The sequence below is a fragment of the Nerophis lumbriciformis genome, linkage group LG16, assembly GCF_033978685.3.
Source record: "Nerophis lumbriciformis linkage group LG16, RoL_Nlum_v2.1, whole genome shotgun sequence".
Taxonomy (NCBI): Eukaryota; Metazoa; Chordata; class Actinopteri; order Syngnathiformes; family Syngnathidae; genus Nerophis; species Nerophis lumbriciformis.
The window spans coordinates 38,561,643-38,584,212 of record NC_084563.2 but is presented as its reverse complement, the minus strand read 5'-3'; the positions used below and the strand labels follow the sequence as shown (position 1 = coordinate 38,584,212).

Below are 22,570 nucleotides of genomic sequence, written 5' to 3'. Positions count from 1 at the left end.
AAATTTTGCCACAGTCTTTAATACCGTCTCCGCTATTGCACAGCTAATATTGCGCATAACAAACTAGTCTGTTCCGTTCCTATCATTACAAAGAATTGAGTGTCCACTCCAAACAAAGAAGTACAAAGATTAGGTCTTTGTACTTCTTTTTATTGAGTACAACTACCAAAGAATCCACCAAGTGGCCAAAGAAAGTTGCAAGTGTCAACATTTTGATAAAGTTAGTAAAAAAACAATATTGAGTTCAAGAAAGAACTTGTTGCAAAATACAAAGATTCCATGTGGTTCTCCTCTCCACTCATCGCTCTCTTAACCAACAAGAGTTATAAAAGTAAAAGTGATATTAAATGTTCATTTACGGTATACATTTAATTCATAGTTTATAAGTATTTCACATTATATATAGTTATTCTCCATAAAATGTTTTCTGTCAAGATTTTCGGGTATTTGGAACAAATGTATCGGATTATACAAAACCCAAAACCAGTTAAGTTGGCACGTTGTGTAAATCGTAAATAAAAACAGAATACAATGATTTGCAAATCCTTTTCAACCTATATTTAATTGAATAGACTGCAAAGACAAGATACTTAAAGTTCAAACTGAGAAACGTTCTTATTTTTTGCAAATATTAGCTCATTTGGAATTTGATGCCTGCAACATGTTTCAAAAAAGCTGGCAAAAGTGGCAAAAAAGACATCAAACACTTATTTGGAACATCCCACAGGTTAACAGGCTAATTGGGAACAGGTGGGTGCCATGATTGGGTATAAAAGCAGCGTCCATGAAATGCTCAGTCATTCACAAACAAGGATGGGGCGAGATTCACCACTTTGTGAACAAATGGTTGAGCAAATTGTCCAACAGTTTAAGAACAACATTTCTCAACAAGCTATTGCAAGGAATTTAGGGATTTCACCATGTACCGTCCGTAATATCATCAAAAGGTTCAGAGGATCTGGAGAAATCACTGCACGTAAGCGGCTAAGCCAGTGACCTTCGATCCCTCAGGCAGCAGCAAAAAGCAACATCAGTGTGTAAAGGATATCACCACGTGGGCTCAGGAACACTTCAGAAAACCACTGTCATTAACTACAGTTCGTTGCTACATCTGTAAGTGCAAGTTAAAACTCTACTATGCAAAGCGAAAGCAATTTATCAACAACACCCAGAAACGCCGTCGGCTTTGCCGGGCCCAAGCTCATCTAAGATGGACTGATGCAAAGTGGAAAAGTGTTCTGTGGTCTGACGACAGGGGCAAAGTTCAAAAGTCAGCATCTGTGATTGTATAGGGGTGTATTAGTGCCCAATACATCTGTGAACGCACCATTAATGCTGAAAGGTACATACAGGTTTTGGATAAACATATGTTGCCATCCAAGCAAGGTTATCATGGACGCCCCTGCTTATTTCAGCAAGACAATGCCAAACCACGTGTTACAACAGCGTGGCTTCGTGGTAAAAGAGTGTGGGTACTAGACTGGCCTGCCTGTAGTCCAGACCTGTCTCCCATTGAAAATGTGTGGCGCATTATGAAGCGTAAAATACGACAACGGAGACCCCGGACTGTTGAACAACTTAAGCTGTACATCAAGCAAGAATGGGAAATAATTCCACCTGAAAAGCTTCAAAAATTGGACTCCTAAGTTCCCAAACGTTTACTGAGTGTTGTTAAAAGGAAAGGCCATGTAACACAGTGGTAAAAATTCCCCTTGAGCCAACTTTTTTTGCAAAGTGTTGCTGACATTAAATTCTAAGTTAATGATTATTTGCAAAAAAAAAGTATGTTTGTCAGTTCCAACATTAAATATATTGTCTTTGCAGTCTATTCAATTGAATATACAGTAAGTTGAAAAGAATTTGCAAATCATTGTATTCTGTTTTTATTTACGAAGTCACAACGTGCCAACTTCACTGGTTTTGGGTTTTGTAGTTTATATGTATTTCCCATTGTTTTTTGCAAGTAAAACTATAATTATTCTCCATAATATGTTTCCTGTCAAGATTTTCGGGTATTTGGAACAGATTTATCGGATTATATTTTATGTTAAAAAATGTATTCTGTTTTTGCAAGATTCTGTTTTTGTCTGACCTTTTTGGAGTGCATTACCAACAACAACTTAGGTACCGCTGTATTCATTAGGGGTGTCGCGATACAACTCGTCCACTTCCAATACAATACTGATATTTGAGCCTTAAGTATTGGCCTATGCTGATATTATATGATATTAGCATGAATCATACCTACTTGTATTGTTTTGTTAAATGGAATGTTAGAAAATATTTGATAAAGTGAAATAGTTAAACAGAGAACAATGAGAGGAATGGAAAACACTATCCTATTTACTATTAACTGCCTAGAATAGCTTTTGCTGTGTTTAAGTTGAAGTGGAGGGATAATTATTTTTTGGCGATATCTCATGGCCTATAAGGAAGTTAAGTGAATGAAAAAGTAAGTTGAATGATGTTTTTACTGGAAACTTTTTAATATGCTTCTGCCTTGGAGACTTTGAATGTGTAAGTAATATACAACTATAATTATTTGATACCTGTTTATATTGACAATTGCGCTGTTGTCTTCTGCAATATTGTTCAGTTAAGGACACTTACTACGTACGTCTAGCTTGTGTGCGATAGTGTGCTTAGCTGTTGTGTAGCTGCTAGCTCGTAGTAGCCTATAGGCTACCATGATTACCTTTTGTAAATGACTTGACTCAAGTACAAGGAAAAACAACCCTTGTGTGCTTTTTTGAGGACATTTAGATGGAAACTGGCTATCCAGCTTTGAACAAGTAAACACTACAGGACTGCTTGTATTGTAGATTTTAAATGCAAGATATATCATTTGATACTTGTTTTATGCCTATTTAGACTTATAGCCAATATCAATATCAGATCGGGACATCCATTGTATTCATATTATTTAAGATAAAAAACTATTCTTCAGGATCCTGTAACTTCGAGCATATCTGAACCAGTGATTCCCAACCACTGTCACGTCAATTACATACTTTCACTGAATTGGTCTGAGATTTTTTTATGCAAATGATGTCTTTTTATTCAGCTATCACATTCTGTATCTTAATAAAGTGTCTTGTTCTTGCAGCGCCCTCATTCCTGTTCATTCCTTGTAAATGCAAAGTGTCAGGAGAGGTCATGGGATTGGTCGAATCTTCATCCTCCCTACTTGCCTCTGCAAAGCGCACATCCTTGACATTGCGCCATTGTTCACGTCGACGAAGTGACTAACATGCGTCTGATGTGTCATCAGTCCGACTTGGGAACAAGGACTGAACCTCTTGAGTGTTAATAGGGGTAGACTGCACAAGCACTAATGTAGTAGCGTGATCTTGCACAAATACTGGAAGTATTAAATATGAAAAAAGTGTGGTTTGTTGGAAAAGAATGAGTTGTCATTTCACGGCTGCCTATAGAACGATATGCAATAAAAACATTTAGACTGTGACTTGTTTGTATTCTTAAGTCTGAAGGTCATCTTAAGCCGGTTCAATCGTTCGCGACTGGTACTGCTTGATTTGTCTTGGATGAGGTTTCGCCGCTCATTCGAGTAGGCTTCATCAGTTCGTGCTCGTAGACATAGATTGGTCAGATCGAGTCCGAACGGTTGGTGCCAAAACCCAAAATATTGATATTCCAAAAAACCAGGAGGGTGTGCCTGGGAAAGGATGGTTTCGCCCTATCGTAGTGAGAAAAACAACTGTTTTGATGCAATCAAACAATCCTACTGTCAAAGCCAACCACAGTCGTTGAAGTGTAATTTCCCCTTGTTAGCATTGAGGTATTGTGTGGCAGAACTATCGCTGTGGATCGACTATTTCCAATCCAAAATAGTCGGAATCCCCCGCATAAGCATTCTATTCAGTTGTAAACAAATGGCATTCTGGTCACCTTTTGTGACCAGAATGTTTCTAACTCTTGTTATTTGTTGAAGGCTGAATCGCAGAGTCTTTTAGGAAAGGACAGTGTTGTATGTTGGAGACAGGTGGTCTCGCAGACCACCTCCTCTGTTCACGAATGGTTTTTCAACCTTGACATAGATGGCATCCCTCACTCCTCTTTCGTACCATCTGTCCTCCCTGTCCAGAATCTGTACATTTTTGTTCTCAAAGGAGTGCTGTTTTCTCCCTGAGGTTGCAGGTAGACAGCTGAGTCTTGGCCTCACAGCATCCAGTGGAACACAAACTGGGTGTTATCAGAACCCTACAACACAGAGCTGATAATGTTCCTACCAGCCCACAGGCCAAAGAGAAAGATTTGAGGGAAGCCCTTAAAACCTGAGGTTACCCCAGCTGGTCGTTTGTGAAAAGTGCATCCAGTTCCAGGAATAACAAGAACAGAGTGGATGAGGAGGAAACAGGTGACAGACGCAAAAATATTGTCATTCAATACGTATCAGGTCTATCTGAGAAACTCAATTTTAACCATCACAACATCCCAGTACACTTCAAACCAGGCAACACCCTGAGACAGAGACTGGTGCATCCTAAAGATCGGACACCCCACACCCACAAAAACAATCTGATGTAGGCTATCCAGTGTAATGATGAATGCACTGATTTATATATTAGGGAAACAAAACAACCACTATGGCACAGCATAGACGGGCAGACTCTTCAGGCCAAGATTCAGCTGTCTACCTCCACCTCAGGGAGGAACAGCACTCATTTGAGAGCAAAAATGTACAGATTCTGGACAGGGAGGACGGATGGTATGAAAGAGAAGTGAGGGAAGTCATCTATGTCAAGGTTAAAAAACAATCCCTGAACAGAGGTGGTGGTCTGCGCCACCACCTGTCTCCCACATACAACACTGTCCTTTCCACCCTTCCTAAAAGACGAATAACAGGAGTTAGAAACATTCCAGTCACAAAAGGTGACCAGTATGCCATTTGTACCATTTGTTTACAACTAAATTTAATACATATGCGGGGGATTACAACTGTTTTGGATTGGTAGAAGTCGATCCACATTGATAGTTCTGCCACACAATACCTCAGTCCTAACGAGGGGGAAATTACACTTCAACGACTGTCATTGGCTTTGACAGTAGGATTGCTGACCCGTCTCCGCTCGGGATGGTGTCCTGCTGGCCCCACTATGGACTGGACTCTTACTATTATGTTGGATCCACTATGGACTGGACTCTCACAATATTATGTCAGACCCACTCGACATCCATTGCTTTCGGTCTCCCCTAGAGGGGGGGGGGGGTTACCCACATATGCGGTCCTCTCCAAGGTTTCTCATAGTCATTCACATCGACGTCCCACTGGGGTGAGTTTTCCTTGCCCGTATGTGGGCTTTGTACCGAGGATGTCGTTGTGGCTTGTGCAGCCCTTTGAGACACTTGTGATTTAGGGCTATATAAATAAAGATTGATTGATTGATTGATTGATTGTTTGTTTGCATCAAAACAGTTGTTTTTCTCCCTACGATAGGGCGAAGCCATCCTTGCCCAGGCACACCCTCCTGGTTTTTAGGAGTATAAATATTTTGGGTTTTAGCACCAACCGTTTGGACCAGATCTGACCAATCTAAGTCTACGAGCACGAACTAATGAAGCCAACTAGAGTGAGCAACAAAACGTCTTCCAAGACAAACCAAGCAGTCCAGTTGCGAACTATTGAATGATCTGGATGAATGAGAGCCTTCATAGGTATAAGTCTGAATGATAAGATAACATTGGGGAGGTACTTCACATATTTGGGATTTAGAATATTTAATGCATGTATTCATCCATTTTCTACCGTTTGTCCCTCTTGGGATTGCAGGGGGACTGGAGCCTATAGAAGGCAGTGTACACCCTGGACAAGTCGCCACCTCGTCACGGGGCCAACACAGATAGACAGACAAATATTCACACACAAGGACCAATTTAGTGTTGCCAATGAGCTTATCCTCAGGTTCATGTCTTTGGAGGTGGGAGGAAGCCGGAGTACTCGGAGGGAACTCACGCAGTCACAGGGAGAACATGCAAACGCCACACAGATCCCTCCTCCGGCAAATTAACACAGGACCTACTGTGAGGCACAAGCGCCAACTGCTGCCCATTTAATGCAGTAAATGTATTTAAATACAGTCTCCACCCTGAACACGGCCTTATCAAATCATGTTGATACTTACTTGATAGTTCCATTTGTATTTTTAATGATTGACGTGTTATTTTTATTCCACTTCTTACGGAACACAGGTGGCTTAATACACATTCAATTTCAGAAGGCGGCAGTAATGAGCACCAAAAGTTGCTAGCCAACTGCCAGTGAACAGAAAAAGACATAATGAATCTGACTATAAGCTAGTTTGATAACTTTCTCCTCATTTGCAACCACCGTCGGCCATTACGCTGTGCCAGGGAATGACGCCATTAATGAACCTAATTAGAGTCACGTTCTTCTTGATTAAAAACGCTTCAGATGCTACCCACAAGACCTAAGGGACATGGTTGCGGGGGGTGCTGGAGGCTATCTCAGCTGCATTCGGGCGGAAGGCGGGGTACACCCTGGACAAGTCGCCACCTCATCGCAGAGCCAACACAGATAGACAGACCACATTGACACTCACATTCACACACGAGGGCCAATTTAGTGTGCATGTCTTTGGAGGTGGGAGGAAGCCGTAGTACCCGGAGGGAACCCACGCAGTCACGGGGAGAAGATGCAAACTCCACACAGAAAGACCACCAGCCTTTGTATATTGCTATATTAATCAACTTATCCACCATTTTCTATTTTATTGACGCCACATGGACGCCACCTTCATTATTTGCTACGAGTTCTTTCTTGAATTCAATAGTGTTTCTCTCCTTCTGGCACTCGCAACTTTCTTTGGTCCCATGGTGTATTTTTTGCAGTTGCACTTTGTTTGTGCTCTCCATTACATCAAAATATTCACTGACAAACGCACTAGTTTAAACGTCTCGTAATGTCCAGTGTTATGTATTATTACTATGTACTGCTTTTATATTTCCAGTATTATGTATTATTACTTTGAACTGTTTTATATTATAATTTTTATCCTGTAAAGTGTCTTTGAGTACCCTGAAAAGCGCTATACCAAATAAAATGTATTATTATTATTATTATATTTTTTGGTAAAAAATATTTTTTTTTTTTTTTTTACTGTAAAACTTTATTGTAAAACTTTTTTCTCATAATATTACAGATTTATTCTTGGAAAAACAAATATTGCAATATTATTAAAATGTGGGGACAAGCGGTAGAAAATGGATGGATGGATGATTCTTAATGAAATGTTTTAAAGAGTGCATGTTCATATTATTACATTACATACACAGATATTTTGACTGGCAATTTTGTAAAAAAAAAATGTTTTTATAAAATCTGTAAAAATTTGAATTTATGTGTGTGAAACTATACTTATTTTCCATTGTATTAAAGCTTAATTTTTAAGACTTATTTGATATTATTTATTATAAGTTAATGTGTTTGTTCTTTTTCAAATCCGTTATTTTGCTACTGTAGAAATATATTACAACTTAAATAAATACATATTACAACTTTTTAACGTAATATTACATTGTTCTCACAAAATGGCGTATTTTTAAAATTAATATAAATCTTCAAGTCTTGTAAAATAATTATTATAATCCAAAAAATCCAGGCGGGTGGATGCTGTTCACCCTCCAAACCGGAGGGGGCGATGGAAAAGAAAATCTCTTCATACTTTCCACTGGTGGAAGCAGGAGCAGAAACTATCGTGTTGGATTAGGGTTCTAAGCTACATAATAACCTTGCTATTTGAAAACAAATAACATATTTGTTCTGTAACATTGCGACCTAAAAATTTCCGTGTCGTTTTTATGAGAGCGCAGTCGTCGGACGCAAAGGTAACGATACCGTCTTTTAGTCGAGTCAGGTTTGAGTGTTGCTCGTCAAGGCTAACGCTAACGCTAACGGCTTCCAATAACGTCTTCATTTGCATCTTGCGTGTCAACTATTGCACCATTTATTGTCTCAAATGGGTAACAACACTCTTAACTAAGTCGGGAGTTTGGTGCCGAACACCTTTCTTTGAATTAAATGCGGATTTTGTCATGTTATGTTATGTTACTATGTTACCAAACATCAAAGCAGGATATTCCCAAAGTGCGGCCCGGGGGTCCGCAGCTCGTTTTAATTGACCCCGAGCATGTTTGTGTAAATAATGATATATGTATGTTATTAGACATTACACTAATTTGCCTTGTTACCTATAAACATTCTTAGATGATTTGTTCAGATAGTTTAGCACATGTTAATTTACATGGGATTCGGTTTTGCATCTTAAATAGGGTGTACCCCGCCTTCCGCCCAATTGTAGCCGAGATAGGCTCCAGCAACCCCCGCGACCCCAATAGGTACAAGCGGTAGGAAAATGGATGGATGGATTTGACACATCCCCTTGTTCCACCCCCTGGACTTGAGGGGAGCAGTGAGCAGCAGCGGTGGCCGCGCTCGGGAATCATTTTGGTGATTTAACCCCCAATTCCAACCCTTGATGCTGAGTGCCAAGCAGGGAGGTAACAGGTCCCATTTTTTTAGTCTTTGGTATGACTCAGCCGGGGTTTGAACTCACGACCTACCGATCTCAGGGCGTACACTCTTACCATTAGTTTGAGCAATCGTATAAATGCGTATTTTAGGGGAAATTGTTTAAATAGACTACACTTTTGCTTGCTTTATTCTATTTTCTTAATAAATGAAAATGATCGACATTGAAATTGCACTCCTATGTGTGCAATGATAAAAATAAAATACATATAAAAACCTCTCCACCACCACACTCATCACGACACCCACGCACCATTAATCAGAGCAGCAGAACATAAATCGAAGCTTAAATTAATTAATCGCTGCATCCCTAATGTTTGGATGAACTTACTGCTGTAAATAAGGTGTCCAAACTTGATTGGTATGGTAGATACAGTGTGGAAAATATTTAATCTCCTGTTTTTATGTTTACCTTCTTACAAAGATATGAACAGTACACAGTTGTTGTATTTTTTTCTAACTGAAAGAGATAGTGTGCAAAAATTATAATAAAGAATACATTTAATAAATTAATTTGTATGGATGGATGGATGGAATTTGTATGTAAAAAAAGAACACCACTTTTAGTCTAATTGATAAAGGCACTTTAATGTACCGTATTTTTCGGACTATAAGTCGCAGTTTTTTTCATAGTTTGGCCGGGGGTGCGACTTACACTCAGGAGTGACTTATGTGTGAAATTATTAACATATTACCGTAAAATATCAAATAATATTATTTAGCTCATTCACGTAAGAGACTAGACGTATAAGATTTCATGGGATTTAGCGACTAGGAGTGACAGATTGTTTGGTAAACGTATAGCATGTTCTATATGTTATAGTTATTTGAATGATTCTTACCATAATATGTTACGTTAACATACCAGGCACGTTCTCAGTTGGTTATTTATGCGTCATATAACGTACACTTATTCAGCCTGTTGTTCACTATTCTTTATTTATTTTAAATTGCCTTTCAAATGTCTATTCTTGGTGTTGGGTTTTATCAAATACATTTCCCCAAAAAATGCGACTTATACTCCAGTGCGACTTATATGTTTTTTTCCTTCTTTATTATGAATTTTCGGCCGGTGTGACTTATAAATGACTTCAATTAGCCAAAATATGCGGGGAAGTTGCGGGCATTAGATAAAGTTGTGAGGTCTATGTGTTCGCGGTGAATGGTTGAATTGGCGTGATCGCGACATTGGAAATTCCTCGAGGCATTGGTAATGATTTGACCATGATGCATTTGTAAAAATTGAGTAAAAACATGAAAAGCAAAACAAATGTGTTTAGAGGTACAAAGTAATTTAAAAACTAATCTTTTTCATCTTTTTTAATCTCTGTTTTTAGCTAAAGGTGTCTGATTACTCGCTTAATATAGCGAGATCATTAATTCCTCCATGCTTCCTCTTTTTATTTTCTGGCAGACCGGGTACTTTATAATGTGTTTATAGGGAATTGTTGGCGCCAAATCTGTGTGACTGGCCCCCAAAAATGCTGTTTTTGGTTATGTAGTACTTAAATTTCTTTTTTTTGTCGGTTGCACTTTTAATGGTGATTTTTCTCTTATTTTTCCACAGTTTTTAATTTTGCGTCACAAGCTGGATTTGACGTGTGACGATGCACTCAGAAAGGCCTGACTATGGTGGTCAAAGGCGGCACCATGGTGACAGAGAGTCAAGGCGGAGGGATGACTACAATGACCGAAGGCAAGACCGTGGAGATACACAGTGTTATTCCTATCACCCATATGGTGGTGCTGGAACCAGCAGAGCAGAGAGGAGCGGTCAAAGTACAAATTACGGTGACTCTCCTCCAATGCTGTACACTAAAGCGTCCTTAGACCGAGAGAGAGATAGACACAGGGCTAGGAGGAGCCCAAATTGGAGATGCTTGTCTTCACCTGACTTGAGTGTTGCTGAAAAGAAAAGACAGAGGTTTCCAGATGACAGCCTCGATGACACCAGATATCGACTTGAGTCTGATGAGAAAAAATACAGGCAGTCGCCAGGCGACCCTTCGCATGACTTTAGGAATTTCAAGCACCAATTACCCCAGGAAGAGGATCTCAAATACAGAAAGGGTACACACGTTATCAGAAATCGGCACAGCCTAGAAGAACTTCCCTCCTGGCACCAACAGCTGAATGATTCCACACGCCGACGAAAAGATAGACACAGTCAAGGAATGAACCACATTTACTCACCCGATATCAAACAATGTGCATATGATGACTCTTCAAAGGTAACATGCTTAGTCCCCAGTTGTTGTATGTAATGATTTGATTTTGTGTGATGTTAACTGTAAAATACATCTCCATGAATAGAGAAATGCCAGATCGAGAGAGAGGAAGAGCAGCTCCCCTAAAGATCGTCTTCACAATCAAGCAAGAAAGTTGTCGGATGGATTGACGAAAAAGGTGGGTTTCACTCACAAGGTAGCTTTACTTCAGTATCAAACTCATCAGGGCAGGGTGTCCAAACTTTTAACAGAATGATTTTAGTATGTGGGGAGCCAATCATAAAACAGCTTGTGAACTTATTAGTTTATATATGTTTTAATTGTACCTGTTACAAAATATCAACAGAAATACACTTGTGTATTTGTAGGTGTACTTTAAAATACATTACATTGTGGTTCCCTGACATAGCATATACTCCATTCAAGGTAAGAAATACAATAGAACAGAGGTGTAAAACTATTTTTCACTGAGGACCATTTAAAGATCGGTGTAACTCGGCCTGTCCCCATCACGTCTCCACCTCGTCGCTGCCACCACAGCCTGGGGGGCACTAGACTACAGATTGCAGTGAAGTAGGCCGGCTTCGTCGCGTGAGGAGGCCTACAACTTTTGGTTGTGTTTTCCGCTCCATTTGCTGAATGGTGATATACGATATATATCTCGGTATTTTTTCCGTAAAGTAAAAACAAAACAGTCCTAGTTACCTGAGATACGAAGTACGTCATTATTATGACTTAGTAATGTACAAACCCCGTTTCCATATGAGTTGGGAAATTGTGTTAGATGTATATATAAACGGAATACAATGATTTACAAATCATTTTCAACCCATATTCAGTTGAATATGCTACAAAGACAACATATTTGATGTTCAAACTGATAAACTTTTTTTTTTTTTGCAAATAATCATTAACTTTAGAATTTGATGCCAGCAACACGTGACAAAGAAGTTGGGAAAGGTGGCAATAAATACTGATAAAGTTGAGGAATGCTCATCAAACACTTATTTGGAACATCCCACAGGTGAACAGGCAAATTGGGAACAGGTGGGTACCATGATTGGGTATGAAAGTAGATTCCATGAAATGATCAGTCATTCACAAACAAGGATGGGGCGAGGGTAGGGATGTCCTGATTCGATATTTGGATCGGATCGGCCGCCGATATTTGCCAAAAAATGCGTATCGGCAAGGCATGGGAAAATGCCGATCCAAATCCAGTTAAAAAAAACTCCACTCCATGTTTTCCAACACACCTATTTAAGTAATACATTCCACTTTTCTGCTGCTCCCTAATTTCCGTTCCGCATTTTCCAGCACACCTTCAACACATCCACAGGTCTGTGGATCCTCACGCAGTTGCTTTTAGCTGCTGGCATTACACGACAGGCTCTTCTCACTCTTTTCTGTGTCTCCCTCTCACAGACAGCAAGCGCACCTTCTTACACACGTCACATACTGTCACGTCATACGTCACATACGTGTACATCCTCTCCCAGCAGAGAGGTAGCAGCATGGCTAACGTTAGCTGTGATGCTAGCGCAGCCGTGTGACCAACGTTCTCTCTAAGGTGCGCGCTTGTGCAATTGCGCACTGCTCAAACGTCCTCTGCGCATAGCAATTATATGCCACGCACAAAATCAAATAAAAAAATAAGCGCATAACAATTTTCGACACACGGACACGACAGAGAAAACAGTTTTCGTCATCGTTGTTCAAATATTGTAACGCCTGTCGAAACGCTTATCTCCATTCGGTGCCACACGCCCACACCATCAAAATGCAGAGGCAAACATTTCCAGATCAACACCGTATGAAAAAATGTGTGATTTTTTTAGTTGTGATTTCCTTCTCTGCATGAAAGTTTAAAAGTAGCATATATTAATGCAGTATGAAGAAGAATGTTTTAATGTAGACATGCAAGCCTTGAAAGAAAATTTTGAAAATCAAGACTACATTTCCTGCAAGTGGGTGCATTTCTACCCTATATTTTAACTTTAGATTTATTCTCATATCAAACTCTTTTGGCTGTCTTTTTGACACTTACATCAGGCGCCCCCCTCCACACCCTGGATTATAAATACTGTAAATAATTCAATGTGATTATTTTGTGTGATGACTGTATTATGATGATAGTATATATCTGATAGTATATATCTGTATCATGAATCAATTTAAGTGGACCCCGACTTAAACAAGTTGAAAAACTTATTCGGGTGTTACCATTTAGTGGTCAATTATACGGAATATGTACTTCACTGTGCAACCTACTAATAAAAGTCTCAATCAATCAAAACACAGAATCATCATACTGATGTGATTATATGCATCAAGTGTTCATTCAAGGCTGAGGCAAAATATCGAGATATATATCGTGTATCGCAATATGGCCTTACAATATTGCAATATTAAAAAAAGGCCATATCGCCCAGCCCTAGTTTCAATGATGCCATTTCTGTTTGTCATGTATAATTTTGTCTATTTTGTGTTTATCCTTGAATAAACAGGTCAGTTACCAACCATTGTGTATTATTCAAACTCCCCTAATTCAGCTGGCTAGTTGTTATCAAGAGTACTAAAACCCTTTTCAACATGATTCTGACAACTAAGTAGGCTAAATAACTTTAAACTTTAATACATGCTCGGATAGGCCAGTATCGGTCAGTATCGGTATCGGTCAGTATCGGTATTGGATTGGAAGTGCAAAAACAATATCGGTATCGGATCGGAAGTGCAAAAACCTGGATCGGGACATCCCTAGGCGAGGGTCACCACTTTGTCAACAAATGCGTGAGCAAATTGTTGAACAGTGTAAGAAAAACCTTTCTCAACCAGCTATTGCAAGGAATTTAGGGATTTCACCATCTACAGTCTGTAATATCATCAAAGGGTTTAGAGTATCTGGAGAAATCACTGCACGTAAGCAGCTAAGCCTGTGACCTTCGATCCCTCAGGCTGTACTGCATCAACAAGCGACATCAGTGTGTAAAGGATATCACCACATGGGCTCAGGAACACTTCAGAAACCCACTGTCAGTAACTACAGTTGGTCGCTACATCTGTAAGTGCAAGTTAAAACTCTCCTATGCAAGGCGAAAACCGTTTATCAACAACACCCAGAAACGTCGTCTGCTTCGCCTGGCCTGAGCTCATCTAAAATGGACTGATACAAATTGGAAAAGTGGTTTGTGGTCTGACGAGGCCACATTTCAAATTGTTTTTGGAAACTGTGGACGTTGTGTCCTCCGGACCAAAGAAGAAAAGAACCATCCGGATTGTTAAAGGCGCAAAGTGGAAAAGCCAGCATCTGTGATGGTATGGGGGTGTATTAGTGCCCAAGACATGGGTAACTTACACATCTGTGAAGGCGCCATTAATGCTGAAAGGCACATACGGGTTTTGGAGCAACATATGTTGCCATCCAAGCAACGTTACCATGGACGCCCCTGCTTATTTCAGCAAGACAATGCCAAGCCACGTGTTACATCAACGTGGCTTCATAGTAAAAGAGTGCGGGTACTAGACTGGCCTGCCTGTAGTCCAGACCTGTCTCCCATTGAAAATGTGTGGCGCTTTATGAAGCCTAAAATACCACAACGGAGACCACCGGACAGATGAACAACTTAAGCTGTACATCAAGCAAGAATGGGAAAGAATTCCACCTGAGAAGCTTAAAATATGTGTCTTCTCAGTTCCCAAACGTTTACTGAGTGTTGTTAAAAGGAAAGGTGAACATGCCCTTTCCCAACTACTTTGGCACGTGTTGCAGCCATGAAATTCTAAGTTAATTATTATTTGCAAAAAAAAAAAAAAAAAGTTTATGAGTTTGAACATCAAATATCTTGTCTTTGTAGTGCATTCAATTGAATATGGGTTGAAAAGGATTTGCAAATCATTGTATTCTGTGTATATTTACATCTAACACAATTTCCCAACTCATATGGAAACGGAGTTTGTACTAAGTCAAAATAATGACTTACAAAGTCAAATTAATGTCTTTCTGTAAGAAAGTGTTTGCAATAGGCGTTTGAAAAAAAGAGGTAAATGTGGGGCCAACCTACTCAGTGAATGAATGTCCGCCCTGAGATCGGTAGGTTGTGAGTTCAAAACCCCGGCTGAGTCATACCAAAGACTATAAAAATGGGACCCATTACCTCCCTGCTTTGCACTCCGCATCAAGGGCTGGAATTGGGAGTTAAATCACCAAAAAATGATTCCCGGGCGCGGCACCGCTGCTGCCCACTGCTCCCCTCACCTCCCAGGGGGTGATCAAGGGGATGGGTCAAATGCAAAAGACACATTTCACCACACCTAGTGTGTGTGTGACAATCATTGGTACTTTAACTTTAACGTGCTGACATATGCGCAACTCATCATGCTTAATTTATTACAGCATTTTGGGAAGCCTGTAGTTGATTTGTATTATGTAAATGTTATATTTTTATCAACATGTGATAGCAGGGACCCTGCCATTCAAAACTAAGCTGCTACATTACTAATGATTAATGTAACTATAGCTGAAAAAATAGTACAATAGCAATAGGAGAGACCATTCATCCCTGAACACCATGGAGTTCATGTAGGCTTTATGATGCAGTTACATTATTATATCAACTATCAGAGACAGCTTCAGGAAACTCTTCTTTTAACATAAAGTCCTTTTTTGGTGCTTCAACACAGAAAAAGGTAAAGTGAAATAACTTAGTTGTTAACTGTGGGTCAACAATGCTTGTCTTTCTCTCCGACAGACAGGGCTTTGCTGTCCGTAACACACACACACCGCACAGTGAGCTAACGTTACGCTAAAAGCTAATTAGCTTTCACCTCAAGGACTGCGAGTGAACTGAGCTGCCGCTTATGCTTCTAGAACGTCAAGGGGCTCATAGTGATATTACTAGTTGTTGACTTGGAAGTATTTATTATAATTTGGGGGAGAGTCCGCTGCATTATGCTTACCTGCTAAGCACCTTTCTGCTCACTCCACAGTCTCTCCTCTCTGCCTGTTCCGTGAGCACTAAAGTCCATGCGCTCTGAATACGCACTGCTGATTGGCTGTTACATGCGCTCTGAATACGCACTGCTGATTGGCTGTTGCATGCGATCTGAATACACACTGCTGATTGGCTGTTACCGCTCTGCGTGTAACCAATCAGATGGTTCTGTGGGTGAGACAATGCTGGGTGCTGCAAAGACGTACTGACAGAGGCAGAGGCAGCTTGTTAAGACTTTCGTTTAGGCGGTGGCTCTGCGGGAAACCCTGACCATGTACCAAATATAATAGCTTAGAGGTCAGTAAGCACAACCAGAATCATGCCGTGCATTAGGCACACCGAGTTATAAGGCGCACTGTCAATTTTTGAGAAAATGAAAGGATTTTAAGTGCGCCTTATAGTTCGAAAAATACGGTACTTTGAACAGTTATTTCCCATTTATGCATTATAAAGATATTATTTGTATTTCTTAAACACGTTTGCTACGAGTGTTTCGAAAAGCACCAACTTGTTGTCTAAATAAAAGAAAGCAAATGTCATTCAAATCTACAAGAGTTAGGCTTTTACCAAAGGCAGCAATCATAAATGAAGCTTTCAGCACTTACACAATGTATACATCTATAGTTAGATTTTGATAAAGATAAGGGAAAACATGCTGCGCGTACAACAGCAACAAACATCAGTAGACGTGAAGTTAAACCATGAAATGCAACTTTACCCAAGCAAAGCGATTCATATTTACCCGAAAGGAAAGTCTTGATATCAATTTCCTGATCCAGCCGCACACAAAGAAGTTGTAGACCTCCATGATTTCCAAGTGTTCATCTGTTTTGTCGTGTAGAATGGCGTCTGGAGCACAATAGTTCGATATGTCTGAGAACGTGACCGACGTATATTGCTTGATAACACTGGACAAATCTTTTTACGATGAGTTTTTGCTTGCATCTGTTTTTTGCAGGAAGATTTAAGCCTCCTTTTTACTCAGATAGTTGGCGCGCTGCTCGCTGTACAACAGCCATCTTAGCTTCGTTCACCACCACTGCCGGGAAGAAGTCATGTGTCGGAATAGAGGCGATGAGATTCTACACAATTTTTTTACTTGTTAGCATGCTATTGTTAGCATGCTAACATATGCTAGCATTGTTCTTTGTAATTTAATAATCATGGATTTAGTTACCTGGCACCATCTTAGAAGTATGCTAGTGATTTCCCTGTTAGCATGATAACATTAGCTTGTTAATGTTTTTTGCTAGCATTTTAATAACTAATGTACTTTTTTATCTAATAATCATGGATTAAGTTATCGGCTGTCTTTTCCTTTGTTACCATGCTAATGTTAGCAAGCTAACATTTTACACTAGGATTTTAACTAATTTTGTACTTTTTAACCTAATGATCATGGATTCCGGTACTTGGCGCCAATTTAAAAGTATGCCCTTAACATGTTAGCATGGTTGTTCACCTGTTACCATGTTAATGTTAGCTTGCTAACAAATATGTTAATATAATTTTGTACATTTTAACCTAATCGTGGATTTAATTACTTGATGCCATCTTAGAAGTATGCTAGCTGTTCCCCTGTTACCATGCTAATGTTAGCATTGTAGCTAATTTTATACTAATCATGGATTCCGGTACTTGGGGCCATTTTTGGAATTATGCTAGCCAATAACATGTTACCACGCTAATGTTTTATGTTGGAATTTCAGCTAGTTTTGAGCTTTTTAACCTTATATTCATGTATTCCGTTACTTAGCACCATTTTAAAAGTATGCTAGCCCTTAATCTGTTGGCATGGTAATGTTAGCATTTTATGCTAGCATTTTAGCTAATTTGGTACGTTTTACCTAATAATCATGGATTTTGTTACTGTGTGCCATCTTAGAAGTATGCTCGCTGTTTTCGTTACCATGCCAATGTTAGCATACTAATGTTTTATGTTAGCATTTTAGCTAACTTTGTACTTTTTAACCAAATGAACATGGATTTCGTTACTTGCTGCAATCTTAGAAGTATGGTAGCTGTTCCCCTGTTAGCATGCTAACTTTGTATACTAGCATTTTTGCTATTTATTTTTTTTACATTTAGAGCCAATAATCATGGATTCTATTACTTTGTACCCTCTCTGAAGTATGCTAACTCTGTAAGTTATATCAACATTTATCATTTCAAGATTCATACTAAATTTCAGTACAACTTCATTTTAACTTTTAAACTATTTCAATCTTCAAACCATTTCTACAATCTACTAGCATTTGTTCCTTCTTGACTGCACTTGTATATGTAGTATATGTAGAATATATTTATATTATTTATATATTACCGTATTTTCCGCACTATAAGGCGCACCTAAAAACCACAAATTTTCTCAAAAGCTGACAGTGCGCCTTATAACCCGGTGCGCTCTATATATGGATAAATATTAAGATTCATTTTCATAAAGTTTCGGTCTCGCAACTTCGGTAAACAGCCGCCATCTTTTTTCCCGGTAGAACAGGAAGCGCTTCTTCTTCTACGCAAGCAACCGCCAAGGTAAGCACCCGCCCCCATAGAACAGGAAGCGCTTCTTCTTCTACTGTAAGCAACCACCCGCCCGCGTAGAAGAAGAAAAAGCGCGCGGATATCACCGTACGTTTCATTTCCTTTGTGTGTTTACATCTGTAAAGACCACAAAATGGCTCCTACTAAGCGACAGGTATCCGGTTCATGAAAAGACGCAATCTCTCCATCCGCACACGGATTACTATTTCACAGCAACTGATATTCCTGTGAACCGCACTGTGGATACAACGGGAGCACGTACGGTGAATATTCGCACCACAGGGAATGAGAAGTCATCCTTCACTGTGGTTCTAGCTTGCCATGCTAATGGCCAGAAACTTCCACCCATGGTGATATTCAAAAGGAAGACCTTGCCAAAAGAGACCTTTCCAGCCGGCGTCATCATAAAAGCTAACTCGAAGGGATGGATGAAGAAAAGATGAGCGAGTGGTTAAGGTAAGTTTAAGTTTACGCGAAGAGGCCGGGTGGCTTTTTTCACGCAGCTCTGTCCATGTTGATATACGTATGTTTGTGATTGCACATTTGCGTACATTTTGGGAGTGAACAGAGTTGTTAGAACGCTGGTTTTTAATATATTATTAAAGTTTGACTGACCTATCTGACTGTTTTTTTGACATTCCTTTAGCGCAGTTAGATGTGGCTTACAACACGGGGCGGATTATAGGTGGACAAAGTTTTGAAATATGCCGTTCATTGAAGGCGCGGCTTATAACCCAGGGCGCCTTATGGTGCGGAAAATACGGTATATATATTATATTATTTATTATTATTCTTGTCTATTGTGAGCGAACTGTGGTGCTGAATTTCCCCCAGGGATCAATAAAGTACTTTCTATTCTATTCTATTTCAGTTCAGCGTCAGCTCATCAACATTCAAACCATTTCAACAACAGAACCATTAAAGTTAAAGTCCCAACATTACTACAATCAAACTATTTCAACATTTAGACAAGTTCAACATTCAAACCATTTCTACATTCAAACTATTCTTACATCTAGTCTACATTCCATCAGCATTTCTGTTTATTGTCAACATTGGAGCATTCACAAACAATTTCTACAGAACTTGCTTTGCCTATTTATATTTGTAGTTGTTGCTCTGCTATGATTAGCCTTCATGTTAGATAGTGCAAGTGTTCAATCTGTAACTGTATGTTCAATCAAGTGCAGGTGAAAGAACCATGAACTGCATGCTTCTGTCCATTTTCCATCAGTATTTTGAGCACCCGACTCAGCCTGGTGATGATGTACCCAAGGAGGAGAAGTTGACTGACGGTTTCCAACGCTTCCTGGATGTGCTCAATAAAGGTGTGGATGTGGACATGCTCAACAAGATTGTGATTCAGGACCCTGCAGGAGGCCCCGCTAAGTCACAGTCTCCAGCATCTTTTCAGACCGTAGTAGAGCATCAATGCTTTCAAGACAGAGAGCAAGGAGCTAAGCTAAATATCAAGAACTGGATGGAAGACCAAACCCGTGAAAAATGCTACAGGCCTCCATCATTACAGCGGCGTTTAAGGTCCTGCAGCCCAGAGAAAAGCTCTCTGTCGCATGATGCGTCAGGGCGTAATGGAGGACAAGACCACTACAGCCGTAGGTCACCACCTGTGGTGGAGAGAGAATCACTGACATGTGTAACTGAGCACAAGCAAATGCAGGGTGTTTTGCAGGCCATTGGGATAGATCTGGGATTTGAGGAGCTTGGACAAATGTCGCACCGTATCCAAGAGCGCTTATACGGAAAGAAGGACAGTGACTGGAGCTACGAGAGTAAAGGAAGCCGGCAAAGGGTCTCAAGACCAGCCTACTCTCCACGCCGCCACAGCCGCTCTTCATCATCCTCATCAGCCTCAAGCAGAGGTGGTTTTATTCCTTCAAAGAAGAACCACTTTTTTCACAGAGACTCGTATCACACTCAGAGCTATTCAAAAGTGAATGAAGCCCAGATCCCTATCAGCATCTGTAGTGTCCCAAGGAGCAAGTTGCCAGACGACCCCAAATGTGAAATCAAAGTTAGCAATTTTCTTAATATTCCAATCCCAGGGTCAACAAAAGCATCAACTTTGCCCACGCCAGCTTATCCTCCCCCAATGGTATTCCCACCGCTACCTCCCAACTTTCCCAATATTGGCCCGGGCCTTCTAATGCCTCCCCAACCCTTTCTGCCTTTTCCACCTCCCCAGCTACCATTCCACAGTCCGCCTCCTTTCCCGCCTTTCCTTTGTCCCCCACCTTTCAATACTCTGCCATCTGTACTCGGTCAAACACGCCCGTTTTTTCCTACACCTGTGAACAACATCCAGCTCCCGCAACTAAACCCCCCACATGTACCTTTTCTGCCTGTAACCCCCCAACTAAAGTCCAAAACGCTGTCAAGGCCTCGTTGTCTGCACGTTATCGAAACAAAAAAGTTGCGATAAAGACTGCTTAAGTTGGTGAAGTGACAGTTTCCCCTTATCTGGATGTATCCACAGATTTGTTTGGGACTGATATCTGTTTTTACAATCTTTAATTTTAAGTAAACAAATGTTAGTTTTGTAAGAAAGGTATGACCAAAAGATGTTCAAAACACTGAAATGATGGATTACCAACAATCACTATGTTTACATTGACTAAAAAAATAATTACCGCTTGAGTTTGGTTTAGTTGAAACTAGGGCTGCAACTAACAACTAATTTGATAATCGATGAATCTGTCGATTATTACTTCGATTAATCGATTAATAATCTGATAAAAGAGACAAGCTACATTTATATCCTTTCCAGTATTTTATTGGAAAAAAAACAGAATACTGGCACCATACTTATTTTGATTAATGTTTCTCAGCTGTTTGTAAATGTTGCAGTTTATAAAAAAAGGTTTATTAAAAAAAAAAGTAGCCTCCGCGCATGCGCATAGCATAGATCCAACAAATCGATGACTAAATTAATCGCCAACTATTTGTATAATCGATTTTAATCGATTAGTTGTTGCAGTCCTAGTTGAAACCAGTGTTTCTTTACATCATGTCAGGCTTTTTAGGGATCATGGCACCTCTCAACAGTATTCAATTCACAGGATGAGAGAAACTGTTTTGTATTGTTTCTAAATAGAGAACAATAACTGCTCGAGATGACAAAAAGTATGCTCCGCTTCGCAATATATTCCAGTAAAACAGGACAGCCAAGACAATTACAAGAAGTCTAAATCAAACTTTGGTGAAGTAAGAATGAAATAATCTTATACAACATAATACACATATAATCCATGAGTTAAAAATAGCAGATTTGTTTAACTATTATCCAGTCTAAACAAAAAATCACAAAGGTGATTTTTTTTCAAAGCCTCTGAGGACCATAACCACAAAAACCAAAGCAAATGTCACTTAAACACAAAGTAAAACGTTTCCAGCCACACGTAAGAGTCTGTTAAAGTAGTTCTATACTTACAACATAACATTTTGAACCTTAATTAGGTAAACAGTCACCTAACTGATGAGTGTTAAAAAAGGAGCGACAAAACTATTCCAGGAATTATGTTCTTTTAGTCAATGTAAATTTTGTGAGTCTCATGCATAGGAATTAAATGAAAACTGTCAAAACATTTGTTTTTGTTTTGTTGACACATTTTCTTTTTGACGTAATTGCACAGAAAACTGTTGTAAATATAAGTATTTTCTTAAGTTCTCTCTAAGTAAATGGTTTGAAATTGTCTTGTTGACTTGTTTTTTCTTCCTGGCATGCATTGAGCAAAAAAACATTGTTTAAGAAATTGACTATAAAAGGGGATATTGAGTCGATTAAGAGCTCGCAATGAAGTCAACTTTGCACTTACAATGGTTGAAAATATACACGAAAATTGAGCACAGGCGAAAGTAAAAACATTGGGGTTTGCTTTGTTACACATTTATGTAGTCATTGGGGTTTGTTTGTCACTTATTTAGCAACATAACACAATGGGTGTATTTTAATTAAACTATCAGGAAATGTCCATAATTGGATAGATTTTTGGCCTGATCTGGACCATTTATACTTACATTTACTTACAAATTTAAGTAAAGACGTACATCATGAAGGAGTTCATCTATGGAATAATTTAGAATTGGAAATTAAATCACATAACACCTACATTTTGAAACTATTATGAATAATACCCCCCTTTGCAACTGGCTGCTTGACTTCCTCACAGACAGACCCCAATCTGTGAGAGTGGGCAACAACACCTCCAGTGCCATCTCCCTGA

General features: G+C 39.5%; 2 protein-coding genes across 2 annotated transcripts in view; both read left to right on the top strand.

The window, feature by feature from the left end:
- scrn2 (secernin 2) overlaps positions 1-3,460 on the top strand; it is a 55,071-nt gene extending 51,611 nt beyond the window's left edge. Inside the window, exon 9 of the mRNA XM_061977135.1 lies at positions 3,107-3,460. The gene's annotated coding sequence lies outside the window, so the exon portion shown is untranslated. The remainder of the gene's footprint in view (positions 1-3,106) is intronic.
- Positions 3,461-7,674: 4,214 nt separating this feature from the next.
- Positions 7,675-22,040, top strand: LOC133617251 (uncharacterized). The gene is made up of 4 exons (XM_061977130.2): positions 7,675-7,866; positions 10,137-10,800; positions 10,883-10,975; positions 19,564-22,040. Exons 2-4 carry the CDS (start codon positions 10,177-10,179, stop codon positions 20,767-20,769), a joined length of 1,923 nt encoding a protein of 640 aa, XP_061833114.1. The 5' UTR covers positions 7,675-7,866; positions 10,137-10,176; the 3' UTR covers positions 20,770-22,040.
- The last annotated feature ends 530 nt before the right edge of the window (positions 22,041-22,570 follow it).

Excerpts from the sequence above, each read along its gene's own strand:
- LOC133617251 (XM_061977130.2), top strand. The coding sequence starts at position 10,177 with ATGCACTCAGAAAGGCCTGACTATGGTGGTCAAAGGCGGCACCATGGT. Across the intron at positions 10,801-10,882 it reads CATATGATGACTCTTCAAAG|AGAAATGCCAGATCGAGAGA; the intron begins GTAACATGCTTA and ends CTCCATGAATAG. Across the intron at positions 10,976-19,563 it reads CGGATGGATTGACGAAAAAG|TATTTTGAGCACCCGACTCA; the intron begins GTGGGTTTCACT and ends ATTTTCCATCAG.